We start from the raw sequence: 19,237 nt of genomic DNA, 5'->3' as shown, positions 1-19,237 counted from the left end.
CTAAATAAATATTGGTATAGGTGGTACAAAAATATGGCAGAAATCATCAGGGGTGTGCAAATGTTTGGGAAACTGTTTAGAGCTGTCAAGGGAGTGCTTTTGAGGTGAGTTGCAAGAGGAATTTCAAGAAATGATTGTGTACTAGGGGTTAGGAGCTTGGGGAAGAATTCCTCGAGGAGATGAGCTTTAAGGGAACATTTGAAAGGTTTAGGGAGAAGCCAAGTGAGCAAGGATATGATTAGGAACAGGAAGCGTGGTGAACTGGATGAACCATTCATGCCCAGAGGTCACGGTTGGAGGAGAGTCACAGCTGGAATCACAAAGTGGAAAGACCTTATACGAGGAACTTCTTTGCTTTTTTTAAAAAAACTTTATTTTGAAATAATTATGGATTCACATGCAATTGTAAAAAACAACCCAGAAAGATCTCATATACCTCTTACCCAGTGAATGGGAGTTTTTATTTCTTTGTATGTTCAGATATAAGTTCTTTGTTGGATATATGGTTTGCAAATACTTCCTCTCAATCTGTAATTTGTTTTTTTCATTTACAGAAAGTTGATGAGATCCAATTTATAATTTTTTCCCTTTATTGATTGTGTTTTTGATATCAAGTCTAAAGAATTCTTCTCTTAGCCCTAGTTTCTGAAGATTTTCTTCTAAGTTTTTACCTAGAGGTTTTATAGTTTTACATTTTACATTTAAGTCTGTGATCCATTTTGAGTTAATTTTTATAAAAATGTGAGGTGTTTAAGTCAAGGGTTCATTTAGTTTGTTTTTGTTTATAAATGTCCAATTTCTCTAGCACTGTTTGTCAGAAAGTCTACCCTTCTATTGCATTACTCTTACATCTTTGTCAAATATCGGTTGGGCATATTTGTATGGGTCCCTTGCTTGTTACAGTCACCTTATTGATATCACCTATCATTTGACTGCAACATCTGAAAAATAAAAAGGTTAATGGGCCTTTCACCCAAATGAATAGTATAATAAATTACTTGACTATGGTATGTTTTATGACTTAGAGAGGTCTCATTACATACTCATGAATCATCCCCAAGGCCTTATGGTCCTTATGAGAACAGAACATTTGGCCCCTATCCCACCAAAATATTTCCTTTTACCTAAATAGAAAGACATGGGGAAGGGTGCCCATATTTTTTTTCCCCAGGGCCAATAAGCGATTGCTTAAGTTCGACTTTGCAAACTTTACAGGGACGAGAAATGTGATTGGTTTTGGTCAGGCTTCTTTTTGCACAGGCTTCAGCAGGGACTTAAACTCACAGTTCTGCCAGGAGCCTGCTCGCATACATGAACGATAAGGGACATCTAAGGAAAACAAACTGATCCCTTTTAGGGACACATCAAAGCCAGATAACCCAAGAGAATCCTAGCAAGATACAGCCAGTCTTAGAGTGCAGCACTGTGAAATTAGCTTTGCCTCCTTGAGTTTATGAAGCATGCATCTGTATAAACCTGCTTGTGCAGACATCCCCAGCCCCAAGCTGGGTCTGCCCAAATCCAGTGAATCGGCTCTGAAATGCAGACGGCACCTAGCAGTGACCAAGCCTCCGCCTCAGGCAGTCTGTTGGCCTGTTAGGCCCAGTGGAGCAGTGGAACGGAAATACCTGGAGAAGTTTTTACGTGTCCATGGAATTTCACTTCAGGAAACCACCAGGGCAGAGACGGGCATGACTTACAGGTACTTGTTGGTTGCAATGTTATCCAGCCAGGGCACTGCATTGAAATCAAAGTTTGTTGTTATTAAAGAAACAAGGGTTGAAATAGCAAAAAAAAAATTTATGTAGAAAAAGGAAAAGAAAAATGAATGCAGTGAGCCTTCTTCTTGGGCTGCCTTATTTTTTCAAGCTTTAAATTGTCCACTATCTCTTTGCTTCAAAGATTACATATAGTCAGGCTCACCTGTGGAAGTTCCCATCCTTGTGCCATTAGAAATGTCTTTGCCTCGATACTGAAGCAACAGTATGTGTTTTTGCAGGTCATAATGATGAATGGGAGCTCTCTTCTTCTTAAGGAAATTTATAAATTAAGAATAGAATTTTTTTTAATGCTGCCTTGTCTTCAAGGCTGTTATTTTCTTTTAAGCCTGAATCATATGGTCATGCTAGTAACTAATAAAGTAGCTCACGAGACTGAACAAATTCTTAAAATGACAGCACTTTTTATCAGTGTAGCCCAACGTAAATTACTGGTTGTTCTCTAATCCTCTAGTACCATCCATTTATTCTGTGAAAGATTAACGAAAGGGAGAAATTTTTTCCTAGTATGTGGTTGGATGTATAATCTTTTAAAATTGCTCTGAAATAGATTGCTTCCATGTCCTGGCTATTATAAACACTGCTGCGATGAACATTGGGGTACACATGTCTCTTTCAATTCTGGTTTCCTCGGTGTGTATGCCCAGCAGTGGGATTGCTGGGTCGTATGGCAGTTCTATTTCCAGTTTTTTAAGGAATGTCCACACTGTTCCCCATAGTGGCTATACTAGTTTACATTCCCACCAACAGTGTAAGAGGGTTTCCTTTTCTCCACATCCTCTCCAGCATTTATTGCTTGTAGACTTTTGGATCGCAGCCATTCTGACTGGCGTGAAATGGTACCTCATTGTGGTTTTGATTTGCATTTCTCTGATAATGAGTGATGTTGAGCATCTTTTCACGTGTTTGTTAGCCATCTGTATGTCTTCTTTGGAGAAATGTCTATTTAGATCTTTGGCCCATTTTTTGATTGGGTCATTTATTTTTCTGGAGTTGAGCTGTAGGAGTTGCTTGTATATTTTTGAGATTAGTTGTTTGTCAGTTGCTTCATTTGCTATTATTTTCTCCCATTTTAAATAGAAAGTATCATTCTTTTTCAGAGCTATTATTGTTCAAACCTCTATAAGTACGTCTGTGCTTAGCTAAATAACCCAGCTATACCTGCTTGACAAATGACTAGAGTTTTAAACATCCAGGAAACTGAGCAAAAGCTGTTCAGAAGGACAAGGATACTGAAAACAAACAACTTCCCTTCCCCGCTCCAAAAAAATCCCAAACCAAATCCCTTACCATTTATAAAGAACAGTTGTTTTAGTTCAAGTCAAAACTTCTAGTTCATAGAATAAGATTGCTTTTGTATAGACAAGATGTCCCTAGGTGATTTTATTTTTCTATAATCTAAAGGTCTATTTTAATGCAGTAACTACTGCTCTAGTTATCAGCTAATTTGATTAACAAAGCAATTTGCATTGAGATGGCTCCTCTCTGGAGAGCAAAGTATTTCACATGGACTCTTTAGGCAATAAAGGGCTCCTGCAGAAGAAGAATGAACTCTTCGAGTTTTATAGGGCATATTAACATAGGACAACTCATCCCATCGTGCTTTCAAAGTAGAGCCTAAGAACCAAAAGCCTTTCCAAAAGAATCCGTGGTCCCACAGCCTGGGATCGAGGAGATGCTGTCATTCCTCACCATCTTCCTTGAATCTATCTATACTGGAAGGAGCTGCCTTCTCTCTGTCTCTCCTCATTCTCTCAGTCTCTTCTCCATTCTTTCCTTGACCCTCAGTGGTAACAGTGGTGGAGTATAGATCTGGGAAGGATGGACTGTTTCATTGCTTAAAAAATAATCTGTCTTTGCATCTTTGTCCCAGGATGGGTGGTATCACCATGGAAGTGAAAGTGAAGTTGCTCAGTCGTGTCTGACTCTTTGCAACCCCATGGACTGTAGCCTACCAGGTTCCTCTGTCCATGGGATTTTCCAGGCAAGAGTATTGGAGTGGGTTGCCATTTCCTTCTCCAGGGGATCTTCTTGACCCAGGGATTGAACCCAGGTCTTCCGCCTTGCAGGCAGACGCTTTACCGTCTGAGCCACCAGGGAAGTTCCAACCATGAACTCTTGTGTAAATCTTCAGGGGGTATGCCTCTTTTGCTCAGAGTCCCAGTTTGAATACCAGTTACATATTTTGTGATGTGTGTCCATGTTCAGATGAACATATGTTTCAGGACAGTGTTTTTTCAAGCAGTTATGGAGTAGAGGAATGCCTTCTTCAAATAGATAAGAGCAAAAGTGTCTTAGTTGAAGTTGGGGGCTTAGAGCCCACCTGCTTGAGGGGAGCAGTCACACCAGCTCAGGTCCCCAGGCACGCCTGCAGATCCTGTCTTCTGCATGACTCAAGAGTACAGTTCTGAGATGAATCTTCAAGATGCCTTGAAGAGCAGGACTAGCAGGTTCTGCTCACAGAGGCAGGCTCTTAGGCAAGCCTATGTGCCACTAGCCCACACTCAGGGAAGGAACGGGACTTAGGAGATTGCTCTTCCTAGATCAGAATATGAGGAGAAAAAAGTACAGTTAAGTAGATAATTGGTCCCAGAAAATAGCCAAGGCTTTGAATTATGAACTTGCTGTTTTCTGCCACATCTTCCTGATATATATCATCCTCCTCCTCTGTCTTTCTCCAAATTTCCATAGTACTTTGTCCTTTTTTCAGGGCACACTAACTGTTCTTATTTCAAACATTCTCCTTTAAGCATGAGGGACAGATTTTAGTGGAAGAGAATTCGGAATCTCTTGGTTCCTTCCCAACCTGGCTTTTGACCTTAACTTCTTGTAGGTGTAGTTGGGGTTAGGAGAGGAGATGTTTATATTCTTCTTTACCTTGTTTTCTATCTCCCTCCAAGACCATGGCTATATTAAAATACCTCATTCCACCTATCTTTTCTATTTTCTTCTTTTTGAAGGGCATCGTTTCCTGTGTAGTGCAAAGATAATAGGCTTTGGAGCTGATCAGACCAGAGTTCAAATCCCAATGCTTCTGCTTTACAAACTGTGTGACAAGGGGCCAGCTGTGACACATAGTGCTTAACACACAGTAGGTGTTCACTGAAAGTAGCTTCCCTTCCTGCTTATTCTGTAGACTCCTGTCAGTCATTCTCATGTCAGGAGATGAAAGCCCCGTAGAGCTGAAACATACGATGGATAAGATAGAGTATTCTCAGAAAAAAAAGAGAATTAGAAGATCTGCAGTAACAGCTCTATGAATATGCTAGAAGTCATTATGTTGTACATTTCAAATGGGTGAATTGTATGTATGTAAATTATATATCAATAAAGTTGTTAAAAATAAGAGAAGTTTAAAAAATCTGCAGTAATTCACAATCTGTGTAGGTTTCCATGCTGAGCTTAGAATTCTGAAAGGTCTGGAAGAGCTGGGTAAGCTGTTTTCTCTTCCTAATTTGGTCAGATGCCATTGCAGCCTTCAGCCCAATACCAGCTGCTCAGGTCCCTCAATCATCTGTGAGAGAGCATTATGTTGTGTTTCCATGGAGACTTGGTTATATTTCTAACTAAGGGTGACCAGGGGAGGAAAAAAAAATCAGTAAATATGCAAACACATGTATCAACCGAAAAGAAATGGGAGGAATTGTTTGAATGTGGGGTAAAAAGTGCCAAGTTGCTGTGCTGATCCTTCTGTTGGCTTAGAATTTTTCAGCAAAAATAGAAGTTTTTGTGAATTCATTTTATTAAGGTCTATAAAAGAGTCACTGAAGAGGGTCTTTCAGTCATTTCTAAGAGGCCATCTCTAGTATTAATACAAAGCATTGACCTCTGAGCCAGACAGTGAACCTGAGCTTCAGTTCAGTTCAGTTTAGTTGCTCAGTTGTGTCCGACTCTTTGCAACCACATGAACTGCAGCACACCAGGCCTCCCTGTCCATCACCAACTCCCAGAGTTTACCCAAACTCATGTCCATTGAGTCGGTGAAGCCATCCAACCATCTCATCCTCTGTTGTCCCCTTCTCCTTCTGCCCTCAATCTTTCCCAGCATCAGGATCTTTTCAAATGAGTCAGTTCTTCATATCAGGTAGCCAAAGTATTGGAGTTTCAGCTTCAGCATCAGTCCTTCCAATGAACATTCAGGACTGATTTCCTTTAGGATGGACTGGTTGGATCCCCTTGCAGTCCAAGGGACTCTCAAGAGTCTTCTCCAACATCACAGTTCAAAAGCGTCAATTCTTCAGCACTCAGCTTTCTTTATAGTCCAACTCTCACATCCAAACACGGCTACGGGAAAAACCATAGCTTTGACTAGACGGAACTTTGTTGACAATGTAATGTCTCTGCTTTTTAATATGCTGTCTAGAATGGTCATAACTTTCTTTCCAAGGAGTAAGTGTCTTTTAATTTCATGACTGCAATCACCATCTGCAGTGATTTTGGAGCCCCCCAAAAATAGTCAGCCACTGTTTCCCCATCTATTTTCCATGAAGTGATGGGACTGGATGCCATGATCTTAGTTTTCTGAATGTTAAGCTTTAAGCCAACTTTTTCACTCTCCTCTTTCACTTTCATCAAGAGGCTCTTTAGTTCCTCTTCACTTTCTGTCATAAGGGTGGTGTCATTTGCATATCTGAGGTTATTGATATTTCTCCCAGAAATCTTGATTCCAGCTTGTGCTTCTTCCAGCCCAGCGTTTCTCATGATGTACTCTGCATATAAGTTAAATAAGCAGGGTGACAATATACAGCCTTGATGTACTCCTTTTCCTATTTGGAACCATTGTGTTGTTCCATGTCCAGTTCTAACTGTTGCTTCCTGACCTGCATATAGGTTTCTCAAGAGGCAGGTCAGGTGGTCTGGTATTCCCATCTCTTTCAGAATTTTCCACAGCTTATTGTGATCCACACAGTCAAAGGCTTTGGCATAGTCAATAAAGCAGAAATAGATGTTTTTCTGGAACTCTCTTGCTTTGTCCATGATCCCAGTGGATGTTGGCAATTTGATCTCTGGTTCCTCTGCCTTTTCTAAAACCAGCTTGAACATCTGCTGGTTCACAGTTCACGTGTTGCTGAAGCCTGACTTAGAGAATTTTGAGCATTACTTTACTAGTGTGTGAGACGAGTGCAATTGTGTGGTAGTTTGAGCATTCTTTGGCATTGCCTTTCTTTGGGATTGGAATGAAACCTGACCTTTTCCAGTTCTGTAGCCACTGCTGAGTTTTCCAACTTTGCTGACATATTGAGTGCAGCACTTTCACAGCATCATCTTTCAGGATTTAAAATAGCTCAACTGGAATTCCATCACCTCCACTAGCTTTGTTTGTAGTGATGCTTCCTAAGGCCCATTTGACTTCATATTCTAGGATGTCTGGCTCTAGGTGAGTGATCACACCATCGTGATTATCTGGGTCATGAAGCTGTTTTTTGTACAGTTCTTCTGTGTATTCTTGCCACCTCTTCTTAATATCTTCTGGTTCTCTTAGGTCCATACCCTTTCTGTCCTTTATTGAGCCCATCTTTGCATGAAATGTTCCCTTGGTATCTCTAATTTTCTTGAAGAGATCTCTAGTCATTTCCCATTTCTCTTTCTAGTGAAACGAAACTCTCTTTCCACTAGAGTCTTTCCCATCTCTAGTCTTTCCTCTATTTCTTTGCATTGATTGTTGAGGAAGGCTTTCTTATCTCTCCTTGCTATTCTTTGGAACTCTGCACTCAAATGGGTATATCTTTCCTTTTCTCTTTTGCCTTTCACTTCTCTTCTTTTCACAGCTATTTGTAAGGCCCCCTCAGATAGCCATTTTTCTTTTTTGCATTTCTTTTTCTTGATGATGGTCTTGAATCCTGTCTCCTATACAATCTCACGAACCTCCATCCATAGTTCATCAAGCACTCTGTCTATCAGATCTAGTCCCTTAAACCTGTTTCTCACTTCCACTGTATAATCATAAGGGATTTGATTTAGGCCATACCTGAATGGTCTAGTGGTTTTATTTTTTATTTATTTATTTTTTACTTTACAATATTGTATTGGTTTTGCCATACATCAACATACATCCACCACGGGTGTACACATGTTCCCCATCCTGAAATCCCTCCCACCTCCCTCCCCATACCATCCCTCTGGGTCATCCCAGTGCACCAGCCCCAAGCTTCCTGTATCCTGCATTGAACCTGGACTGGTGATTCATTTCTTATATGATATTATGCATGTTTTAATGCCATTCTCCCAAATCATCCTCCCCCCCACAGAGTCCAAAAGACTGTTCTATACATCTGTGTCTCTTTTGCTGTCTTGCATACAGGGTTGTCGTTACCATCTTTCTAAATTCCATATATATGAAGTCAAATGGGCCTTAGGAAGCATCACTACAAACAAAGCTATACTGTATTGGTGTTTTTCTTTCTGGCTTACTTCACTCTGTATAATAGGCTCCAGTTTCATCCACCTCATTAGAACTGATTCAAATGTATTCTTTTTAATGGCTGAGTAATACTCCATTGTGTATATGTACCACAGCTTTCTTATCCATTCATCTGCTGATGGAGGTCTAGTGGTTTTACCCACTTTGAGTCAAGGTAAAAGTACATAGAGAAGCAGTTTTATGGACAAAGCACATACACAAAATCTAGACTGAATAAATATGCTATAAGCACCCAGGTTTCAAGCAATTTTATAATACATAAGCCAAGAAGGACTCAAGCAGATGTAAACTGAAGGTTTAACGCAGAGGTCAACAAACTTTTCCTGTAGAAGGCCAGACAGTAAATATTTTAAGCTCATGGGCCACGTCTACCTTTGTTCTACCTACTGAGCTCTGCCCTTGTAGGTGGAAGTGAAGAGTTAAAGTGTTAGTTCCTCAGTGGTGTCCAACCCTCTGCAACCCCATGGATAGAGGAGCCTGGCAGGCTACAGTCAAGAATACTGGAGTGGGTTTCCATTCCCTTCTCCAGGGGATCTTCCTGATCGAACTCTGGTCTCCCGCATTGCAGGCAGATTCTTAACCATCTGAGCCACCAGGGAAGAAGCCATCAACAATAAGCACAGGAGTGGTGGGCATGGCTGTGTCCCAGTTACACTTCACTTATGGACTTGGACCTGGATTTGGCTCCGTACTCTCCAGCAGTACCACCCTGGGAAGAGGGCCACAGAGCTCTTTACAGCAATCGTGGAGTCCTTGAGATGGATAGGAGCCAGCTGTTCAGGGACGGAACATTTCTGGAGATTAGAGAGAAAGTTCTTCTCCTTGGTGTAATTAATAACATCTTTAAAAAAATCCTTATAGTAAACACAGCATTGAAATTCCGCAGGCTCTTTCTCATGGGGCCCCTAATATTTATAAGGGGCATCATATCAAATAATAATTCAGCCAAAGCAAGTGGGTGCAGTAGAAGAAATGGCCTTGGTTTAACAGCATTCCAATTAGCCTGGAGTTTTTTATACCTAAAGGTTCCTCACTAATAATAAAACAGATTTTTCTGTTTTATAACGACAGGTTCATGGAATGGAACAATTTTTTCTCAAATTCGAAAAGAATGCTTTTTGCCAACCAAAGACAAAATTTCTACAACCTTGAGTTGAAGGTGGGAAAGGGCAAAATGATAGGTGGGGCAGGGGTGTTTTGGAATTGCTAATGTGGGACAGACTTTGGAGATAATTTGCTCCAATTTCTGGTCTTATAGCTGAAGAAAACTGAGGCTCAAAGGTGTTGCATTTCCAGTCAACAACAAAGCCGGGACTAGAACCTTTGCCCTTTGGTCCCAGTCCAGTGATTTTTCCACAATCCATATTTATTGCCACCCCTCCAACCCTCATCCCACCCCAAGCCAACACACACCCCCACACACACCGCCCACACCATGCACACATACCCCACTCATAGCCTCCACGTACACACCCATATACCCTCATATTCCACATGCCATGCACACCCCACACATACCCCCACAGTCTCCTACACACACACAAACACACTCCCACCATACATATGCCCCCATATCACACACATACACCCCCTATATTCCACACACTATACATACACACCTCACACAGCCCACATACACACACCATATACACACACCCCCATATCCCCCAACACCTCCCACACACTACACACCCCAAACCCTTCCCTATACCACCCTGACACACATATTTCAAAACCCCCACATATCCCACATGTACCCAACACAATCCCCCACACACCATATACATACCACACACACACCACACACATCACATACACAAATATACACACCAACATATCATACATACACCGCATATTCCACACACATTGTACACACACATCCCACACCCCTACACACATCCACACACCTCATCCCTTCCCCATATTCCCCACACATTTCTTACCCCCCACCCCCTACACACACACCACATACATTGCACACACCGTACACCCTGCCTCCCGGGGATGCTGCAGTTCAGTCACATTCACTTTCCCACTTGGAAAGTCCAGCTTTCCAAGCCCTACTTTTCTTGCTCTGCTCTGTAATCTGCTTCAGTCCTACTTCTTTGCACACCGACCCTCTATCCCTGTCCTGAAATGTTGAGTTGCACTCATTGTTAATTTCATCTTACTCACTGTAAGTGATGAAACATTGAGTCTTACTCATCATTACTTTCATCTTACTCATCATAACTTTTCCCACCTAGAATGTTCATACATGTCCCCTTTGCCAATGTAAATCCAACCCACAGACTCTCCCTTGTCTCTGACACATGACTTGTCTTTGATTCATATAGTCTGGATTGTGTGTGTGTGGCGTGTGTCTCAAAAGTATGCTGTTGTCATCTTGAGGGGAACGACTAGAACTTATACTATTTTGTAATCTTCCATGCTTTGTACTTGGGTGTATTGCTTCTTGGGGTATATGCATTCATAAGTTAGGAAACAGAAAGACCCCAAAGACAAGTAGGAACACCCCTTTCCCCTTTAATAGTGCTCTAGCCCCATATTTTCTCCTGTATCTTAGATAAAATGTTACTTAACCTTGATGGGTCTCAGTTTCCTTATCTGTAAAATGAGCCTAATTCAACTTACCTCATGACACTGTTGTAAGAATTAAATGAACTCACATTCATGACAGTCCTTAGCTCACTGTCTGCCCAAGTGGGAGCCTAACAAACAGAATTCCCTTGCTTCACCTCCTTCTTAAACACTTCTAGGAATCCATCGTTTAGTCATCTTTCAGAGGCTGAAATAAAATGTGTATGGTGATGTATTTAGAAAAGAGAGAGGAGCATAAAATAACCACCTGTAATTAAATCTTACACAGTTCTGAGCACATTACTCTGCTTTCCTCATTTGCTTATATGCATTTTTTTTTTTGCTTCTCCTATTGGAACATATTGTTACGATCTATTGAGAAAGCGTTGTTGTTGTTGTTTTACTTCACACGTTGTCTCCTATTTAATGAAAACAGCCTCATGAAATATTGGAATAAATTACTCTCCAAATGGTGTAATATAAAGATAAAAATAATTTTTCATCAGTCAGTATATTTCCAGTGCCTAGCCTTGTGTCTAGAATAGAAATAATTTGAGACAGAATGGAATTAATAGGGCTAGAACTCCCATTGGTACCTTCCAGTACCTCTCCCATTCACCTGCCACATTGCCTGAGAATTTCTTCAACTAGAGGCTCTGTTTCTCCTGTTAAAAGGGAGGTGTGTAATATAAGCTAATAGGCAGCAGATCAAGAAGGAAACAGGACACTGGCTAGGCTGACCTGAAAGCAAAGAAGATAGGAAGGAAGGTTCTAGACTGGAACTGGGGGCAAGCTTGGTTGTCAGGGCACAGCACAGTGCTACAGGAACTGTGAAGGGATGCAAGGGAGAAGGCCTGAAGAAGAGGCAAGAAAACTAGAGTGAAACCTCACTCATCTACTAACTTGTCTCAAAAATGTTGGGTGAAGCGTTTGGAAATATTAGTTAACTGATAGCTTTCACTGATCTCTAAATGAAGATTCTAAAGATAAGTCAGAACTAGTTTTTGCTCTGTAAACTCTTTCCCTGGTTTCTGTCACAATGGGAATGTAGTATCCTGGCTGGAGGATTTGCAGACCAGCTCCTCCACCCTACCCCTTTCTCTGATCCTCTGATTCCTTGTCTATGAAATGAAAATACACCCACTTCTTGCCTTTTCTGGTTTTCATGATTTCCATTCCACTGTGGAAGTCGAAAATTATTTTTGTTACTCAGCTGAACTCACTGTCTTCCTCCTAGCCTCTCCCAACCCTCCAAACACCCCTTCACCACATACTCCCCTGACCTACATTTTTCATGGAATGCTTGGCACACTCAGATCTGCTTGAAAAGTATATATGGCCAAGATTTTGAAAAGCAAAAGCTTAGAAAAAAAAATGCTAGCTGAGCAGGGGGTTGTATTTTCCATGTTAAAAAAAGCCTACATGATTTATTTTAGACTGGCCTCATTTTGGTCAGTCTCGGGGCCTGTGCTAATTTGCTTTGGGTCCTCTGACTGCAGCTCTCCTGGCATCGATATTGCTGGAGGAATGATGCTGACACTGAGATGGTCCAGGTTCAGAGCCTATGTGATTATCTGAAACCCAAAGAGCCTGCTGATGAAAGACTTAGAAGGCTTAGTGAAGGGGATCTCTTCAAAATGCGGCCAAATGTTTACTTCCTATTGAATGGAACAGAAGTTCTAAAACAAGTATGTTTTAAGTGTCAGTTTAAATAGAAAATGCTTTAAAATTTAAGCAAGGGTGAGAGATGAGTGCCCCCTGGATTTGTAATATTATTTTCATTCTGTTTTGAAATTTCCACTTGTGGTTTCCCAGAGGGATAGTTGCTTTATGCATAATGAAACACTGAAAATTCAGGGCTCAAGAACAAGACTGGGTTATATGAATAGTTTCATATAGAAATTATTTATAACTGTTTTATATTAAAAACAATCATTTTGAGAGCTGGTTTTCCTGTCCAAGGAATGACTATAATATGTTTTTACTCAAGGGAAAAAACAGAAACCAAACAACAAAATCTCTTCCTAAATTTCTCTGCAGTGCCTGCAAGTGCCACTAAGATGTGCTATTTCATTAAAAAATGAAGCTCTTCATTCAGTTCCCTGAACCACAAAAAGCAGAAATCTTTAAACTTTTCCCAAACCGTCCTAGGCCAGAGCTTAAAGTTGAATCTGCATAGTCCCCTTGATTGTGAAAATTTAGAAGCATCTCCTTTGATATCACAATGGGAAATCTGCTATAAGTGGAAAACAGTAAGAAGTTATGATCAATGTATTCTTGGGATTCTGAGAAGCCCTGATGTTGTAGCAGTGATATGTTATCATAACCTAACCCCATTAGATATTTGACAGAGCAAATATCTGTTAGGTAATTGATAGAGCAAATTTTCTACATCTGGGAGTTTCCAAGAATGGGATTCTGAACCACCCACAGACCTCTGCAGGTGGTGTGGAAAAAAGAAAGGCAGACATATCACCCATTGGCTTTCCTTCAGAGAATGTTCTGTTGCTGTCTTTTGACCCATCTCAGGTGCAGACAACTTTTTGCTCAGTTAGGATGGAGCAGATGTAGTGAAACTGAAAGGAGAGTGTTGTCAGGATTGCCTGGGAGAAGTCTGACTCAGAACCCACGATGTTCTTAGAACCATGACCTTGCAGTTCTGGCTCAACACCAAATTAGAATGTGGTTGAATGATGATGCCCTTCCTCCTCTATATCCAGGGCTCATTTTTGCTTATCATGGGACACCTCTTCATGCCTAACACTTTAGCCTCTTATCAGTGATTCCTCTGAATGCCCTTAGCTAGTTGTCAACTGATGCTCCTCAAAATTTCAGTTACGTATTTTGTGATGTGTGCCAATGTTTAGATGAAGATACATTCCAGGACAGTATGTTTCAAACAATCATGATAGGGAAGAACATGTGAAAGCAAAGCAGTCCCAGTTGAAGATGGAGTCCTGGAGTATCTGTAAAACATGTCATATCCAAAGAAACAGACCTCTAATGGTGGAAATTCAGGCAGTAGAGGAGCTAATTTTAGCCAAGCTATCTAGACTTAAAATCAGATTATGAAAAAACATACCATTTTATTTGAAAAAAATTTCAAACATACAGAAAAATTGCAAGAATAATATATAGAATATCTGTAGGCATTTTAATATATTGTTAACATTTTGCTCCATTTGCTCATATTCTTACAGCTTGCTTTCTGCATCCCCTCCACCTCCAATTTATTTTTGCAAGCCTTTTGAGAGTAAGTTACATACATGGACCTTTAATCCCTTAGTACCTCCTAAAAGTAAGGATATTTTTTCATATACCCCCCAAGTACAATTACCAACTTCAGTCATATTATGTAGTTTTTTCTGATCTACTGTCTGTATTCAAATTTTGCCAGCCAACACAATAGTGCCCTTTATAGCATTTTTTTATTCCACCAGTACTGGATCTAGTTCAGGACCACATATTGTATTTTGTTGTCATGGTTTATTCGTTTCCTTCAATCTGGAATAGTTCAAACCAGAATTAGCTTTTAACACAGGGAGGATGTTAGTGGGAAAGAGGGTGGTGACTAATTGCAATGTTTGTTTCAGATTGGGAGGTGGCGCTGTGGTGCTAACACTGTTGCTAAGCTTATCTTAAAGGCCTCCTGGCTACTGCTACCAATTCTACATCAAGGACTGCAACTTCCACAGCTCCCCAACAAGGCCACCACATTTTCATCTCGAAATTTAGGTTCAAAGCTGAGATGGATTTCGAAGACATACTAACCTAATTGACCTCCATAAATTTAGTCACCTGTGTTTATCTGCTTAGCATGTCCACTGGGGGGTGTGCATTGTGGGGGGATATTGAGAATTACCAGGACCTGAGTGAGGGCCCTTTGAGCACTGACAGGCAGAGTGCAAGGGCAGGGAAGGCCAAATATGTGGTTCTCTGGAACTCTCCAGCCTCCAAATCAGGTACCCATAAAGCTTGGTCAGGGAACCACCCCAGGAGACTAAAGCAGCAAACAAAGGAAGAGGTCTCCTCCAAACTAACTGTTGAGCAGGAGAGTGTGGATTCTGGCCTCAAGTCCTGGTAAGCCCACTGGGAGAGGTGGGAGGAGCTGCGAGGCCCCAGGGAAACAGTTTCTCAGAGGGTCATGTAGAATATTTTTAGTTAAGGAAGTTTTGACCCAATTGTCTTTAGTCTATTTTTCCCTCCATGATTTCCCTTTTAATTTGTTAAGGCAGAATGAGATAGAAGCTCTGACAATTATAGAGTGTGGGTGTAGAATGTGCAGCTCATTAAGTATCTAAGCTCGTGCTTTAGCATTTGGAGGGTTTGTAAGAGGTCACTGATTCACCCTGCTTTTGAAATTTTACAGCATTCTGTAATTCAGCATATAGTGACAACACATGCATTTAGAAGCTGGTTATGGCTTTTATTTTTTAAAATATTTATTTGTTTGTTTACTTTTGGCCAAACTGGGACTTTGTTGCTGCATGCAGGCTTTCTCTGGTTACAGCAAGCTGGGGCAACTCTCTAGCTGTAGTGCATAGGCTCCTCGTTGTGGTGTCTTCTCTTGTTGCAAAACTCAGGCTCTATAATGTGAGGACTTCAGTAGTTGCAACTCACGGGCTTAGCTACCCTGTGGCATGTGGAATCTTCCTGGATTAGGGATCAAACTCATATCCCCTGCATTGGCAGGTGGATTCTTAACCACTGGACCACCAGGTAAGTCTTGGTTATGCCTTAAAAGGAACCAGGATTGCTTCTTGAGATGATCACTGGAAAAGACCAGAATCTCTATGAATAATTTCCCAAAAGGTTAATCCTCATTGTAACTTCTTAATAAAATTAATCAAATCAGCCATCTTCTTCCTTTACCCCGATTTTCCCTCTTACCACTCTTTTTCCCCGCTTATGATTTTTGGCTTTAATCTTGAGGAAAATGAAAGAGGAGAGTGAAAAATCTGGTTTAAAACTCAACATTCAAAAAACAAGGATCATAGCATTCAGTCCCATCACTTCATGGCAAATAGATGGGGAAACAATGGGAATGGTGACAGACTTTATTTTTGGGGGCTCCAAAATTGCTGCAGATGGTGACTGCAGCCATGAAATTAAAAGGTGCGTGTTCCTTGGAAGATGTTGGAAGAAAAGTTATGACCAACCTAGACAGCATATTAAAAAGCAGAGACATTATTTTGCTGACAAAGGCCTGTCTAGCCAAAGCTAAGTTTTTTCCAGTAGTCATGTATGAATGTGCGAGTTGGACCATAAGGAAAGCTGAGCTCTGAAGGATTGATGCTTTTGAACTATGGTGTTGAAGAAGACTCCTGGGCCTTCATACTGTAAATGGCCTACAAGGACCTGCGTGATTTGACTTCTGTGCTGTAAACTATTAACCTTGACCAAAAAAAGGTTTACCCCTTTGCTCTCAGCTCCTGAGTGGTAATCTCTAAGCCTTTGTAATGCTCTACCCACCAGGAGTGTGTTTATCTACCCAGAGGACTTGAGCCATGCCTGATGGTCTAAACTAAATGTGTTTTATAGCAACTCTGTGTGTCTGAAAAGCCAGTAGATTATCTGCCTGTGAAAAATGAGGGTTTATACCTTATACTCCTGCTTAATCATTCATTTATTCAGCAATATTTACCCTAGATACACTAGATGAGTTCTACACTAGATAGCAGGTGGCTCAGTGGTAAAGAGTCTGCCTGCCAATGCAGGAGACATGGGTTTGATTCCTGGGTCAGGAAGATTCCCTGGAGAAGGGAATGGCTATGCACTCCAGTATCCTTACCTGGGATGCTCAAAAGACAAGCTGATCTTTTTTGATAACTGGTCTATATATGTTGTAATTTATATTTCAAATCAGTGGGGAAAATTTAGGCTATCAAAAATGACTTTGGGGATTTAAAAAGTGTAAATTTAAGTTGCTATCTCATACGCTCAGTCAGTAAAGAATCTGCCTGCAGTACAGGATACCCAGGTTCGATCCCTGAGACTTACATATGAAAAATGAAATCATAAATATGCTAGAATGCATTGTGTGAAAACATATGATCTCATTTGGGGAAGACCTTTTAAGAGATTCAGTTCAGTTCAGTTTGGTTGCTCAGTAGTGTCCTGCGCTTTGCAACCCCATGGACTGCAGCACACCAGGCTTCCCTGTCCATCACCAACTCCTGGAGCCTACTCAAACTCATGTCCATTGCATTGGTGATGCCATCCAACCATCTCATCCTCTGTCATCCCCTTCTTCTCCTGCCTTCAATCTTCTGCAGCATCGGGGAAGCCTGGTGTGCTGCAGTCCATGGGGTCGCAAAGTGTAGGACACAACTGAGCAACCAAACTGAACTGAACAGAATGTCTTATTTTAAAAGGTCTTCCCCAAATGAGATCATATGTTTTCACACAATGCATTCTAGCATATTTATGATTTCATTTTTCTTGTGTAAGTCTCTAACCCAGGTGAAATTTCTTGTGGTGGTGGTGGTTGTTTAGTTGCTAATTCATGTCTAACTCTTGAGACCCCATGAACTGTAGTCTGGCAGGCTCCTCTGTCCATAGGATTTTCCAGGCAAGAATACTGGAGTAGGTTGCCATTTCCTTCTCCAGGGAAATCTTCCCAACCCAGGGATCGAACCTGGGTATCCAGTACTGCAGGAAGATTCTTTACTGACTGAGCGTATGAGATAGCAACTTAAATTTACATTTTTTAAATCCCCAAAGTCATTTTTGATAGCCTAAATTTTCCCCACTGATTTGAAATTACAACATATATAGACCAGTTATCAAAAAAGATCAGCTTGTCTTTTGAGCATCAAATGAAATGGTCCTGAACTGGAAACACAGAATTCCTTCTACTCTCTGGATGTTCTTGTGGAAGTGTCTGTTCATCTAGTTACCTTGGGTTTAAACGGAATGATCTCAGTTTTTGTTTGAAATAAAACTGTATATAGTTTTCTTTTTCTTCATTTTTTCCCCTCTTACCACTCTTACTTGTTTGTTTCTGTATTGATTTTCTCTCACACTCGAGTGTGAACTCCAGGAGGACAGGTATGCTGTATGTAGAGTTGACTGCAGGATCCCCAGAATCTGGGGTCTAGTGTTGTTATTATTTAGTTACTAAGTTGTGTCCAACTCAACTTATTGCGACCCCATGGACTATAGCCCACCAGGCTCCTCTGTCCATGAGATCTCCCAGGTAAGGATACTGGAGTGCATAGCCATTCCCTTCTCCAGGGAATCTTCCTGACCCAGGAATCAAACCCATGTCTCCTGCATTGGCAGGCAGACTCTTTACCACTGGGCCACCTGCTATCTAGTGTAGAACTCTTCTAGTGTATCTAGGGTAAATATTGCTGAATAAATGAATGATTAAGCAGGAGTATAAGGTATAAACCCTCATTTTTCACAGGCAGATAATCCACTGGGTTTTCAGACACATGGAGTTGCTATAAAACACATTTAGTTTAGACCATCAGGCATGGCTCAAGTCCTCTGGGTAGATAAACACACTCCTGGTGGGTAGAGCATTACAAAGGTTTAGAGATTACCACTCAGGAGCGGAGGGCAAAGGGGCAAACCTTTTTTTAGTCAAGGTTAATAGTTTACAGCACAGAAGTCAAATCACGCAGGTCCTTGTAGGCCATTTACAAGATGTTGACTTCTAGTCTGAGTGAGAAGGAAGACTTTGGAGGGTATTGATCAGGAGGGTGATATGATTTGATTTGTTTTAACACAGGGTTTCTTTCTATTCATTTATTTTATCTTTGGCTGTGCTGGGTCTTTGTTGCCTTGTGCAGGCTTTCTCTAGTTGCAGCTGGCCTACTCTTCATGTGGTGTGCAGGTTTCTCATTGTGATCACTTCTCTTGTTGTGAAACACAGGCTCGAGGCTCTTGGGCTTCAGTAGTTGCGGCATGTAGGCTCGGTAGTTGCTGCTCAAGGACTCTAGAGTTTGGACTCAATAGTCGTGGCACGTGGGCTTCGTTGCTCCATGGCATGTGGAACCTTCCTGGACCAGGGATTGAACCCGTATCTACTGCATTGGCAGGTGGATACTTATCCACTGGATCACCAGGGAATTGTCTAGAGTTTCTTTGTTTTTAGGGCTTCCCTTGTGGCTCAGCTGGTAAAGAATCTGCCTGCAATTCAGGAGACCTGGGTTTGATCCCTGGGTTGGGAAGATCCCCTGGAGAGGGGAAAGGCTACCCACTCCAGTATTCTGGTCTTTCCATACAGTCCATGGGGTTGCAAAGAGCTGGACACAACTGAGTGACTTTCACTTTCTTTGTTTAAGCAGAACCATGGTGAAATGAATAACAGTATCCTTCCAATAGCTGAATTGGAAAATAGACTGAAAGATAGAAACAAAGCTACTGGTTAAGAAGTTACTATCATGGTCTAGGTAAGATGTAATGATAGCTTGAATGAGGGTAAAAATTGTGAGAAGTAATCTGGTTT

At 41.1% G+C, this 19,237-nt stretch overlaps 1 protein-coding gene across 1 annotated transcript in view; it reads left to right on the top strand.

The window, feature by feature from the left end:
* The first annotated feature begins 1,279 nt into the window (after positions 1-1,279).
* KCNAB1 (potassium voltage-gated channel subfamily A member regulatory beta subunit 1) overlaps positions 1,280-19,237 on the top strand; it is a 450,729-nt gene continuing 432,771 nt past the window's right edge. The window contains exon 1 of the mRNA XM_027542870.1: positions 1,280-1,702. Within this exon, the coding sequence (XP_027398671.1) occupies positions 1,461-1,702 (242 nt within the window). The 5' untranslated portion in view covers positions 1,280-1,460. The remainder of the gene's footprint in view (positions 1,703-19,237) is intronic.

The sequence above is a fragment of the Bos indicus x Bos taurus genome, chromosome 1 (genome assembly GCF_003369695.1).
Source record: "Bos indicus x Bos taurus breed Angus x Brahman F1 hybrid chromosome 1, Bos_hybrid_MaternalHap_v2.0, whole genome shotgun sequence".
Taxonomy (NCBI): Eukaryota; Metazoa; Chordata; class Mammalia; order Artiodactyla; family Bovidae; genus Bos; species Bos indicus x Bos taurus.
Note: the sequence above shows the minus strand (reverse complement) of the source record. Positions and strands in the feature narration are given on the sequence as shown.